The 13,591-nt window shown below is 37.3% G+C and overlaps 1 protein-coding gene across 5 annotated transcripts in view; it reads left to right on the forward strand.

Moving 5' to 3' along the window:
- LOC105821147 (rab GTPase-activating protein 1-like) overlaps positions 1-13,591 on the forward strand; it is a 592,862-nt gene that overhangs the window by 485,171 nt on the left and 94,100 nt on the right. The window contains exons 1-2 of one of the 5 annotated variants that reach the window (XM_012657790.1): positions 5,422-5,545; positions 8,485-8,698. The exons of 2 other annotated variants lie outside the window; for them this stretch is intronic. In XM_012657790.1, coding sequence (XP_012513244.1) covers positions 8,588-8,698 — 111 coding nt within the window. In that variant the 5' untranslated portion in view covers positions 5,422-5,545; positions 8,485-8,587. Of the gene's footprint in view, positions 1-5,421; positions 5,546-6,622; positions 6,824-8,484; positions 8,699-13,591 lie in introns of those variants that run through there. 2 more of the 5 variants (XM_012657789.1, XM_012657786.1) reach the window with 2 other exon arrangements.

Below are 13,591 nucleotides of genomic sequence, written 5' to 3' on the forward strand. Positions count from 1 at the left end.
CCTCTCATCCAAATGAATGACATTCAAATGCACTGGGCATTGCCACTGCTGCTACTATGACCACTGTTTAAAAATTATGAAGACTTTAAAATTAGTTTATTATTAGCCAATTAAGCAATTTACTATTACCCTTAAAACAAATATAAAGCCAGTTTTTAACATCATGGAGGCCACCACTGACAGGTCATTCCAAGAATGCTGCTTCAATCCACGTATTTTCTGTTGTAGCAAATTGTGTTGCACTCCTCAGTAACTGGAGGAGAAACTGATATTTGCCTTCAATATTCTTTGTCTTTATATTTGGAAATGCCATATAAATAATACTTTTAGGTGCAATATAAGTTTTCAGCACATGTTTTCGATATATAATGATATAATATTAAGGACAAAATACTAAGAGAAAAGAAATATAGAGTTCCAGCTTTGGAAATTTAAAAACTTCTATTTTAGGATTTCCATGAGGGCTATTCAAAAGTGAATTGAATCTCCTTTTTCTCTCTTGCATTCATCTTATGATGAACTTGATGTAGGTGGAAAAAAAACCTTTGTAATCGCATATTTTGGGTTTGTCATAGCTATGATTCACTAGTAGTATGTCCTTAAGTTATTTAAACTCTTAAGGCAGATATCCTCTTTTGTAAAATGGGGATAATCAAACCAGTTGCATAGTATTATGCAAGAACTAAAAGAGATAATGTAGTTATAGCTCCTCCCCAGCACAGTAGCATTAAATATGTTTTACTTCTGTCCTCCTTCCCCATGCACCCCTAATGCAAACTCAGTTGGTACCTTTGCAGTGAGGTGGATTGCAGGTTTATTGGTCAGTTCTAAGCTTCAGGATAAGCTGCTACTCTAAACCATTGCACAGGATATTTCTTTTGACTCTAAGATACAAATGAACAGTGGAAAACCTTATTATAATACAAATTATGAAGAAGGATTATTTATTTCCACATGATAAGCCATAGTAATGGTGTTTGGTTGTTCAGGTTACAACAGATGAATATCATTATACAACAAATGCTCTCTTTGTTCCCTGTTCTTGTCACAGTTGCTCAATTTAATAAGAGGTAATTGATTACATTCTGTTGGCATTGTAGTCAGGGAACTGGAGAGGACAGCAAACTGTAGGAGATCGTGCCCCCCCCATTATCAGCTTTCACCTAACCTGTTTCAATCATTCTGACAGAAAGACTCGTGTAAATTACCAAACTGCTCCCCAATAAAACAACATTCAGAAGGACTTAGTTGCTTCGGGAAAACCGGTAGAAGAATGGAGTTTTGTGACACCTTTATTTGTCCCTCCTGGATTTTTATTAATTGAACAGAAGGGAAATAGAAAAAAAATTGGAGGCATTGGTTATGTTATCGTATACTGAGAATATCCCTCACCCCACCTGGTTTCTAAAGGTTACAATTCCATCTTCTTTTCAGTTTTTGGCAGATAATCTTGCCCTTCTGGACATCATTTTTAGTGGTATTTATAATAACAGCAACTAACATTAATCAAATGCATCCCAGAGCCAGTACCTTACTGTGGGCTTTTACATGTACTATCTTATTATTCCTCATAATATCTGTACTGTTATTATTTTCTCATTTTATGGTGAGAGAGCTTATGTAATTTTCTCATGATCACTGCTATAGACTGAATATTTGTGTTTCCCCAAAATTCATGTGTTGAAATCCTAACCGCAGCCTGATGATATTCAGAGGGTGGTGCCTTTGGGCATCCATTAGGTCATGAGGGTGGAACCCTATTGAATGGGATTAGTGCCCTCATAAAAGAGACTCTAGAGAGATCCCTTCCTCCTTTCACTATGTGACAATAAAGAAGCAAGAAGACCAGACACCAAATCTGCAGGCACCTTGATCGTGAGCTGCCCAGCCCAGGACTATAAGAAATATATTTCTATTGTTTATAAGTCACCTAGTCTATGGTATTTTGTTCCAGTAGCAGCCCAAATGGGCTGACAGTCGCATAGCCGGGGAGTAGCAGAGCCAAGCATCAAACCAGGCTTTTCTAAACTCTGAAGCCCGTGTGCTAGTCATTCTATTATACTACACTTTCCTCTGACGGCAGAAATAGAGGCTTGAAAAACAGGAACCCTTATCGCCTCTAGTCTTCAGTGACTGCCCTTGGCCTACTTGATTGACCTGATATTTGAAACTTACCAGAGGCCAATTCAAATCTGACTTCGAAACCTCTCCGTCCGTGTCCAGCATCAATTCACCACTCCGGCCAGGCTAATTTCATTTTCCCTGTAAAAAAGTATTTCACTTTGGCTGTCGAAATCCAGTTCATCTTTTCCATGAAGGCTTCCCTGTCTGTAGAGGGACTTCATTCTGTTACAATCCTGTGTCATTTCTTACTGTATTACATGACAGTCTGTTTTATATTTTGTGACCTGTATGTGTGTGTGAAGGAGACATTAGTGTTTGAGAAGCAATAGTCTTGCACATGGCTGATTCTGGTATATGCTCGCTTACTTTCCTTGTCATCCTTTAGTGATGAAGGGCTTGCATGTTAGAGCCAGACACACGTGATTCCTGAATCCTATAAGCTCTATTTTTAGCTGTTAGAATTGAGTCAAATCACTAAACTTCTTCATACTTTAGTTACCACATCTATAAAATAGGGATAATTACACTATCTAGCTCATTGACTTACTGTGGAGATTAAATGAGATTCTGTGTCTTAGACATAGTGAGTACTTACTAAATATTAGCTGCTGTTATTATCATTATAAAATTTTTAGTAAATATTATTCATCATTATAACTAGATTATATGTATTACTATATTACAATTCTGTAATCCTCTCTTAGGTACATTATAAGCATTTGGTAATGCTGGGTTGCTTTTTTAAAAATTAAGATATAATTCACATGCCATCAAATGTATCACGTTTTCACTGCAGGATTTAAGCCACATCCGCTGCTGGAAGCTGACTTCATGTACGTCATGCAGGAACCTGAGGGCCCACTGGAAAGGGAGTTATCAGAACATGAGACAAATGACCACTTAAACAAAACCCTATTGCTGTGTCCCAAACCTACCTTCTGATACTGTGAAAAAACGAATATAATACATCAGGTGGAATGGCTTGATTTCGCTGTTAGTAAAATTTTTAAAATAATTATTTGAATGCTTTAGAAATGAAGTATAGTTATTTGTAATTGGAATTCAGTTGTGCACTCTGCTCAAAATGAGACAAAGTGAAGCATTACTCATGATTTCAGATATAGCTGAAACTGTCTTCCTTTTGAGTGATGGTAAATATCGGTGGATGCTTACAAGCCCTTGGAATACTTATATTTGGTTAGGTAAAGTTTAATGTGAATGTGTTGGTTGTGGATTTTAGTTACAAATGGGGTAAAAAGCTGAATTGTTAAAGAGTTGCATGTATTTCATTACTTGGAATCTACCTCACCTTCATTCTTTGCAGTGAAATGCAAACGAGGCAGCAGGATACCCAGTATACCTGTTAAGCAAGTATTTATGTCCCACTGGTTTTTCTTTTTTTAGTTTAAGGCTAGGGGTTTTTCTTTTCTTTTCTTTTTTTTAAGAATCTATGTTTTCTGAGGTTTTGAATTTTCCTAGCAATTGCTAGGAGAGATAGGAAAGATAATGAGCTGAATGGCTAGAATTCAATACAAGAATAATGGTGTCCTTTATTTACCTTTGCATAATTTTAAAGAGGACAAGCTTGTTTATCTTTTACTTGTTCTTTTCCCATTGTGAAAACTCAGGAGGTGGGTCACTAGACTATCCTGAGATCCAAAATATTCTGAAAAGCTTTCTTCTATTGATAACTTCTATGGTTTCTCATTCACATTTTATCTTTTCTTCCTCTACTCAGAGCACATGGGATTTTTTAATGTGTACTCCTAAGCATAAACAGAAGCCTGCTAGGAATATTGGTTTTCTTTGATTAAGAAAGTACTTACAGAATTTTGTCTTTCCTTTTTTTTTTTTGAGACAGAGTCTGGCTCTATTGCGTGGGCTAGAGTACCGTGGCATCAGCCTAGCTCACAGCAACCTCAAACTCCTGGGCTCAAGCGATCCTCTTGCCTCAGCCTCCTGAGTAGAGTAGCTGAGACTACAGGCATGCACCACCACACCCAGCTGATTTTTACTATTTTTAGTGGAGACAGGTCTCACTCTTGCTCAGGCTGGTCTGGAACTCCTGAGCTCAAAGGATCCTCCCACCTCGGCCCCCCAGAGTGCTAGGATTACAGGCCTGAGCCACCACGCCTGGCTTTGTCTTTCTTATAGTTCTTTATTTCTATGTGAACACTATAAACATTTTGTAATTTTGGAGATCCTTAACATTGAGTTATGTATACTTCGTGAATGTTTGCATTACGTTATTTAGGAACTTCTGGAAGGATGTTAGAGGAGGGCCCATCGGACAGGAGGAGCAAAGTTTCTGCAGGACTCAGCCTGTACATACGTGGGAGATGCAGAAGACCTTTCTTTCTGCCTTCTAGACCATACTTCTTTTGTGGTTTTGTCCTCCTTTCCATTTGATTTTATGGCAGTCGTGATGAGAATGTAAAAACAAGTAAAATGTGAGACGTGGGAAAGGGTCTTTACAGCCTCTGTCCTGAGGTGAGATAATTTTTTATGAGGTAGGATCATTTTTTTTAGTGTATTTATTGCTTTGACTGGTGGGTAACAAAATACTATTCCCGTAATGAAAATACTTGGCTACGTTTGCGGATAACACAGAATAGAAAAATATACGCATGTTCAAGTTTTTCTAGATTTTTGTTTTGGCTGTTTCAAAATTTGACACTTGAGAACAGATGTCCTCTGAAGGCCAGGGAATGGTTCATTTGACTCATGCTTGCTTAGTATGACCCAGGTCTGCTTTTATTAAAAAAGTATAGTCCTAGAAGGATGACTGTTGGGACATAATTAGCCACTGGAATGGGATACTTCTTCAGTATAAAATCTTAAAACAGCATTTAAAAACCATTGGAGATATTTTATTCATTAAAATTTCTTGTAAGATCTGGAAAGGGTTTTGAAAATTATTTTATAGCCAGTTTGGTCTCTGAATAGAAGGACTAATGTAACTATTAATAATAAAAAATACAATTACCGTCATTGAATTCTCTTTTTTAGGCAAAAGAGTTGATATTAGAAAAATCAAACTAGGGTACTAAGTAGACTGCATTTGCTGACACATTGTATTAATCCTGGGGGAACTTTGTTAATATCTGGGGTTGTTACCCTTTGTTTTTTATTCTGATATAGATTAAAAAGGTATTTCTACCTTCCAATCCCCCAATAAAACTATTAGCCGAAGGAAATAGGACACATTGCTTTTGACTCTTTCTGCACAGGTGTAAAAACCAGTGATCTATTCTGTCCTGCTCAATTTACATGACCACGAGGAAACTGAAACCTAGGGAAGTTAAACGAGTTGCCCTGGGACAGGCAGCTAGCTAGTTCCTGCTTGAACTGGGGACCATCTATTTGATGACTAGGAATGCCTTCGGTTTCTGCTGCCTGTGTGATACACGGCGCTCTCCTGGTAAATTTTAGCGGCAAATGGTGTTGTCCACACCACACCCCTTGATCTCAGGTAATTCTTCCCCTGCCTCTTTTTTTTAAGTGCAGCTGCATGGTGTGAAGTAAAAGCTCAGGTGTAAACAATCCTGGAAGATCAGTGGTCCACTGGGGGAAGGGCACGCGGGTTTAAGGTAAGAGTAAGAAAGGTGTCCTGCTTGGGAGTTGAGGACTGTATGTAACGTGACCGTGAACAATAGCTTCTGACGTTTGGGAGGGTATTGGTGCAGCTCTTATTTCTGAGACTGGAGAAAATACCTTAAGAGAAAAAGTCAGTATAGTACAGCGACAATTTTTCTAATAGATCATCAGTTTTCAAAGAGCATGCTCTTTCTTGGAACCACAAGTATAGTACATTTAATTATATAAGAAAAAAAACTTGAATTTTTTTGTCCCAGATTTTGAAGTAAACTTTAAGAAACATTTTAAGCGTAACAAAAAATAAAGGTTGCAAATCAAACTTAGAAGGTCCTTGCCCAAGAAAATCTACATTGTGGCTACGAGAGAGGATCTCTTGGATTTACATATGAAACATTATTAGTAATTCTAGTCACTTCGAGGAATTAGAACAATCTTTTGAAGGTAATAAATCAGAAGCTTTTAAAAATATTTATCTAAAAACTCATGTAGAATTCTAAAAGGACTGAATTATTTGAAGGCGTTAGCTTGTTTATGTAAAATTATGGGCAAAAAGAGTGAGACTCTGTCTCAAAAAAAAAAAAAAATTTTTTTTACAGCCTTTCATTATGTTTCCAAAAATGTTTTTGCACTCTTACAGACTGATTCCTTAAATATTTTATGAGTTTAATGCACAGCACCTCTAGGTGCTGTTTGGTATTATTTTCCCAGTCCTTTTGTCGTGAGTTATAAGTGTTCTTCTTAACCAAGATTACCTGTGGTTATGCTGAATGTGCTTTGTCAGGGCGCACAGGCAACTGCTCAAATGCGGTTACAATTCTTGTTTGCCCCTGGGAGGTTGCCAGCAGGGAGTAAGGCATTGTGGGAAGTAGTTTCTTTACCTTCCACAACAGGTGTCTTTGTCAGTGCACCTTATTCAGATATCAATGTGGGGAAGCACTGAGTCACTGCAGCAAAGAAAAACATGAAAGCGAGAGCAATTGCTTTCACATCTAGAACATGGTGCTGCAGGATAAATCTGAAATCTTCTGGTGCTAGTGAGTGCGTGAAGAGGCTCACAGTATCTTTTAAAGCACTTCTGAAAAGACAAAAAGGAACTTAAAAGGTATGAGCTGCCTGGACGCCTTATAATGCCTTGTCTCCCGAGTACCATTTAATTTTTACCTGGTTAGTCAGCATTAAGATAAATGCAGGAAAAATGTTTTAACAAAAATAGCGCTTAAAAGACAAAGCTGCATTGTAGAAAAAGATGAAGTAAAAATGCTTTACTGGCTCCAACAAGGGTCAAACACAGTTTGAAGCTGTTTTAATCTTGAGGATTTATTTAAAATATTGCATTTTTTGTTTAAGCCTATTAGACTTGCTTGTTTCCTAGCAATCAGGTGTTTTCCCCCTTTTTTGCGTGCATGCTTTTAATCTAGAATGCTATAGAAGTTGCAAAACTCTCCTAATTACATTTAAATGGAACAGGGTACTATTTAAGTAATCATGTTAATCTAGATGAAAATACTTTTGGAAAACATGGGAAAACAGACACTGTAGGTCTGAGTTTTGTTTTCTGAAAAGCAAACAAATTTAAGCAACATAATCCTGCTGCTGGTAATGAGGACTAAACATTCCAACCAGTTGCTGTATTTCTTTTAATTTTAGACAAATATTGCCAAATTGATTTCTGGTTCTAACAAATAATATTCTCATAGTAATGCAGTGTCATGATCCATAAAAAGCAGGGAAAATATTAGCCTAATTCGGAATATTGGAAAAACAACTTTTAGACAAGCTTTATCTTCTTCCACACATTTTTATTTGCTTAACACTTTTTCCATGAAATTAGCATGTATTATGTTTCCTGGTAATTTAGACAACTTTGTAATGGTAATTACGGTCAGCTGTCAAACTTTTCATCTGGAAACACGGAGGTTCTTACACGGTCTTCAGCTGTACTTTAAAAAACACTTCTGGTGGCTAAGGCACCAACAGTTCATGGCTGTCTGCTTATTTGAGTAATTAAAAGAAACCTCTAACCTTAAAAATAAACAATGAAGAGAACTTTTATCTACGGGAGAAAAACAGTTTATAAATGAGACCCTTGTGTTGTTTTCTGAATAACAACAGAAAACTAAGTTCTGTTTAAAATACTTATATTTTTGAGGGGGAGAAGAGGAAATGATTATTAATTGATATTTCTGTCCCTGTTTCATTTTTATATTTTGGTACTTTTTTTTTTTTTTAACAGAAATAGATGGAAAAAAGAATCTTTTTTTTTTCATACTTCAGGAGATTAACTGCACCAAGAATTCTATAAATTCTGAGAAATTAAAATGGTTGTCATCTGTTTATTTTCTAAGAATATGAAAAAATAAGCAGTAAGAACATTAAGAAAATCTACTTCTCTAAGAAAAATCTTCACATAAATAATACTGAAGTAAGAAGATGAACTGTTACAAAATTTTTTAATTACCAAGAATATAACACAAATCAATTTTTTGGTTTGGCTTTTGCTATACGATATTTCTAGTTAGGAAACTTTTTCTTATTTCTTTTTTTGACGTTTAAAGAAGATTTCCAAAGACTGAATTTTCCAGCTTCTGTGTTAAGAATGCAGAAGGTGTTTATAGCTTATACTTCCTGCATAGATAAGAAACCTCCTTTAGTTTTCTACTGGGGGTGAATTGCTAGACAAGCCTGTGATAGCTGCTGTTTTTTGTTTTTTTTTTTTCCTCTTTTTCTTTATGGATGTTTAACACTCCACCCCCTCGAACTCAGGTGGGTGTGTACATTGGCACTGAGCTGCAGTAGGATTTTTCCTTGGATAGTCTGGTGTGGAGCTGGGGCAGCAGCTGCTGCTGTGGAGAGGCCAGCTGGCAAGATGATGGAAGAAATCTCCATTATGGTAGCCTATGACGCCCACGTTTTCAGCCAGCTGCACGACGAAGACTTCCTCACTAGTCTGGTGGCCATCAGCAAGCCCAGGTCTATGGTAGGTGGTGCCTTGCACACTACTCCGGGGCTGTTTTATCTTTTCTAATATGGTAGCTATGCTCTGTGGCAATTGAGGCGTAACTTCTTGGGAGTTAAAACAGAAGTATTGGTGTTGGCTTTGTGTTACAGGCTACAACAAAGTCTACGAGTTTTCAACTATTTACGTAATTAAACACTCTTACACATCAGTAGTACTTTTAAAGTGTTAGGCTAATGCTTTCATGTGTAGTGAGGTTGAGAGGAATTTCAGAGTGCCAAATATCACTTTGTCCCTAGTGTTTGCCTGTATGTATGTATGCGATTAGGTGAGGGCTACCTTCAGTCACACACATATAATTCAGTCTCTTTGAAGTAGAACATTCCCACCAGTGGGCCATAATATCAGTGTTGAGAATTGAGCTACCTAAAAATTAGGTAACTTTCAGGGTATTAAATTATTACTAAGAAAAACTATTACAAAAATAACATAGTATAGTTTTATTTTGGATTTAGTATTTGTAAAATATTTGTAAAAATTTTTTACCATGGGTCTTACTGTGTATGTCCTGGCATAATAGAACAATGAAGTTCTTGCTAGTATTTGTTGTTTCTTCTCTTAGATGTCATCATTATAATGGCTATTACATTTAGTATATCAGTGATCCACACCTTTTGAACAAACTTTTTAAATTATAGTTGTTGTAAACTCTTGTTCATTATATTTAATAGGACTCATCACAAATAACAAAATGAAAGAATATATCATAACAGTTAAACCTAACTAATATGCAAACCTACTTCTGTTTTAAGGCACCAGTACCTTAAAAATATAGTATGACAATTTCCTCAAACAACAAATTGCAAGAAAAAAATGAAAGGGAAACCCATAGATGGATCTAAAAACACTTAAGGGTTATATCAACCAGATGCGATGTATCAGCCTGGTTTAGATGCTGATCTGAACAAACTATAAAAAAAATCTATAAAATAGTTGGGGGAAATTTAGCCACTAATTAGGTATTTAATGATAGTAAGAGAATAATTTTGGGGGGCAATGATATTTTTTTAAATGGCGATCTAGAGATACATATTGAAGAGTTATAGATGAAATGTCTACAGAGATTCAAAATAATCCAGTAGGGTTGGTGATATGAATGAAACCAGATGACTGTATGTTGATAATTGTTAAAACTGGGTGATAAGTACATACGAATTCATAATATTCTCTCCACTTTTGTAGATGTTTTATGGATACAGTTTAAAAGAATCAGGTGGACAAAAAAAAAGCAAAACCAATACAAAACCATAATATGCTTCTGAAAGTATTTATTAACACAGAAATATTGCATGCTTTTATTTAATATGCATAGTTTCTATTTTTATAATTATATACATTATGTGAATATTATTGCCAACTTCTAGTTAACCACAATATACAGTATATATACACTGAGTCAGGATAGGATAGATAATCCATGGTTGTAGATAATCCTTAAATTTTATTTTAGTCATTAATTTCACAGTATTTCACCATGAAAATGTATCCAAAGAATTCAGAATTCTGTTTCATTTCTTTCTGGTGGTCCTGTCAAGATCCTCTGAAGGAGTCTGAGCTGAGTCTTCAAAAAGTTTAGGAGATTTACAGGCCAAAGAGAGAAGAAATAAAAACAGATTTGAAGTGTCAGAGTGCAGAAGACAGAGGAGGCTGAAGAGGTAGACAGCCTCCTGAGTCACAGGGCGCATCCTATGCTCAGTAAGTGTAGGACGTTGTGCTTGTGTGTGCCTGCATGTAAGAAACGGGAGAGAGAAAAAAATGAGTAAATGAATACTAATGTTCTTACTAGGAAACAGTCTTCCATTTGTAGGTTGTACATATATATCGATATATATTGTGCCATGATGCAACCCCAGCTCCCCCAAAGGGAACTCCTGCTCCTAACCCTATAGCTTATTTGATACAGAATTTGGTCACTATCCTAGCACTCTGGGAGGCAGAGGCAGAAGGATTGCGTGAGGTCAGGAGTTCAAAATCAGCCTGAGCAAAAGAGAGACTCCGTCTCTACTAAAAATAGAAAAAATTAGCTAGATAACTAAAAATAGAAAAAATTAGCCAGGTGTGGTAGTGCACGGCTTTAGTCCCAGCTGCTCAGGAGGCTGCGGCAGGAGGATCGCTTGAGCCCAGGAGTTTGAGGTTGCTGTGAGCTAGGCTGACGCCACGGCACTCTAGCCTGGGCAGCAGAGCGAGACACTCTCCTTCAAAAAAAAAAAAGAAAGAATTTGGTCACTAATATGAAAAGCCTTGGGGGTATGATAGACACACAAAATATTGCTTTTTGTGTCTTTTAAACTTTTAAATAATATAGATGTTGGGGTGTTAATTACACAACTTTCTTTTTTATTATTATTTTTTTTGAGACAATCTCACTCTGTCACCTGGGTAGAGTGCAGTGGCGTTATAGCTCATTGCAACCTCAAACTCCTGAGCTCAGGTGATCCTCTGGAGTAGCTGGGACTACAGGCGTGCAACATGACACCCGGCTAATTTTTCTATTTTTAGTAGAGACAGAGTCTTGCTCTTGCTCAGGCTGGTCTCAAACTCCTGAGCTCAAATGATCCTCCTGCCTCGGCCTCCCAGAGTGCCAGGATTACAGCCGTGAACCACCACGCCTGGCCAGAAATTACACAACTTTCTGAAGATATTTATTTTTCTTTATCAGATTTGAAATTTAAAATAGTCTTTTGGAGATAATATTTGGTTTTGGTTCATCTTGAAAAATCCTAAAATTGTACTAAGATAAAATATTCATCATTTGCTTTTGATTCCATATTGAATTAACATTGAATTTTTTGTCTAAGATGAACCGTTTAAATCATATGAAATGCTCATTCTACAGAACAAAATAAATTGCTTCTCAATCTGATTTATTACTATACTGTGAAGCAAATTACACTCTTGCTAACTTATAAAATCCTGTCTAGGTTTAGTTTGGCTATTATGAAGGGTATTTAGAAACTTAGTACAGAATTAATTAAGTATCTTTCTGTAATTGGACTTTGTTTCATGATGGGAGGTGTTTTGGTTCCTTGAATGGTAAAAATCCTGTTAGGCACAGTGGTTCCCAGGTGTAGATACTGAATCTTTTCTTAGTCATAAGTGGCCCGGTGTCTTCCTAACGTCTTTAATGGACACCTGTAGTAAAACATACACCGTAAGCCATTAACAGCCACAAGAACGAAAGATAATCTGACTAAACAGTACCTACTGTTGTTACACATGTGGTATATTCAGGGTTTTTTTTTTTTTCTGTTTTAATTGCTTAAAAGCTTTAATTGTTTTTGAGCCACTAAATTGATTTCAGAAATCTCTCAATCCACACTTTGAAAAATATGGTTATGTCCTATTGATCCCTTAAAAATGAGTGATGATGCAAGAAAATCACAGAACCCTTTACATAAATCACAGATAAGAAAAAGGGTAAGGAAGCTAAGAATAAATCCTCATGTCCTCTGTATCATCCACACGCACAATAAGAAATTACCCAGACCAATATGGTATTCACTAAACTAAATGAAAGCCTAGAATCGCTACTATTGGAACTTAATATGAATAAATTGGCGTGTGGGGTGAAAATCAACTGTAGTCAGAATGACTCCAGAAACATTTAGAGAGGCGCCTCATTGGACACAGTGTTGCTGCCTCCCCTTAAATCCAGCGGATTGCCTTTTCTTTAATTATTCACTGGCTTATATTTGGAGGCAAAATTTTACCATCACCCCCTCCCCCAACACAAACACATACAAAAGTATCTTTAAACTCAGCTCGAGGGGCTCATACAAGAAATAAAAACAACTGTGGGATTGAAATCTCTAGAGCTTTCCTGTCAGGGCCTTCTGTCTCCGAGTAGAATGGCCAGCATTTCTCTCTACCACTGCTGCGTTTTCGGTTATTTTTATACGTGACTGATAATAAATAAAGGGAAAAGATCACGCCTGTTATATTTGAGTTCCAAAAGAGGCTTTGAATATGTATTTAAATTCAAAATGCATGATCTAATGTGTAAACAGTGAGCAATCTTAATAACAAATGCATACTCTGGCAAGCTTAAATGTTTCAGGTTAAATGCCAATTTATATTCTGAATTATTTCAACTTTCTAATCTGTAAATAGCTATCTGTGAAGTAGCTATGAAGGGAACATTGCCTTCAGATGTATGTAAGTAGAGGCCAATATGTAATGTCGCAAACATTTTGGGGGTTATTAGAATGTGCTGAGTATAAATAGAATGTCCCTTCCTTCAAAGACATCACAGTCCAGTAAGCCTGTGGTCCCCAGCCAAGGACTGCTGCTGGTCTGTGGACTGGGGGGGCAGAGCTCCGCCGCCACCCACTTACGCCCCCTTCCCTGTAGAAAAGTTGTCTTCCATGAAACTTAGGAAGCTGAGCGCTGCGCAGGAGGCGGTGAGCGCTGAGCGTGAGCGAAGAAGCTTCATCCTTACTTTCAGCCACTCCCCACGGCTCGCATCACCGCCTGAGCTCCACCCCGCTCCCCATGCCCCTTGTCTGTGGAAAATAGTCTTGCATGAAACTGGTCCCTGGTGCCACAACGGTTGGGGACCACTGCAGTAAGCGATAGAAGCAAAATAAATATTTATGAGGATGCTATTTGTTGTCATAGGGTAGAATGAAGCGGAGAATAATTACCACTAATCGAACAATGTGGAAGAAGCCTCCAAAAGGGGGCTGGAACACTGGCTAGGCTTCGAGGGCTGAGCAGGTGCTTGCCAGCCAGAAAAAGAGGGTAGGACCTTTCTGAGAAGGGCAACAGCTGTGCAAAGGCCGAGAGGTTAAAACTATTTGGTTGGCTTTAAAGTTACACAGTCCGGGCTGGGCTCCGTGGCTCACCCTGCAATCC

Source organism: Propithecus coquereli, unplaced genomic scaffold (genome assembly GCF_000956105.1).
Source record: "Propithecus coquereli isolate 6110/MARCELLA unplaced genomic scaffold, Pcoq_1.0 Scaffold56, whole genome shotgun sequence".
NCBI classification, from domain to species: domain Eukaryota; kingdom Metazoa; phylum Chordata; class Mammalia; order Primates; family Indriidae; genus Propithecus; species Propithecus coquereli.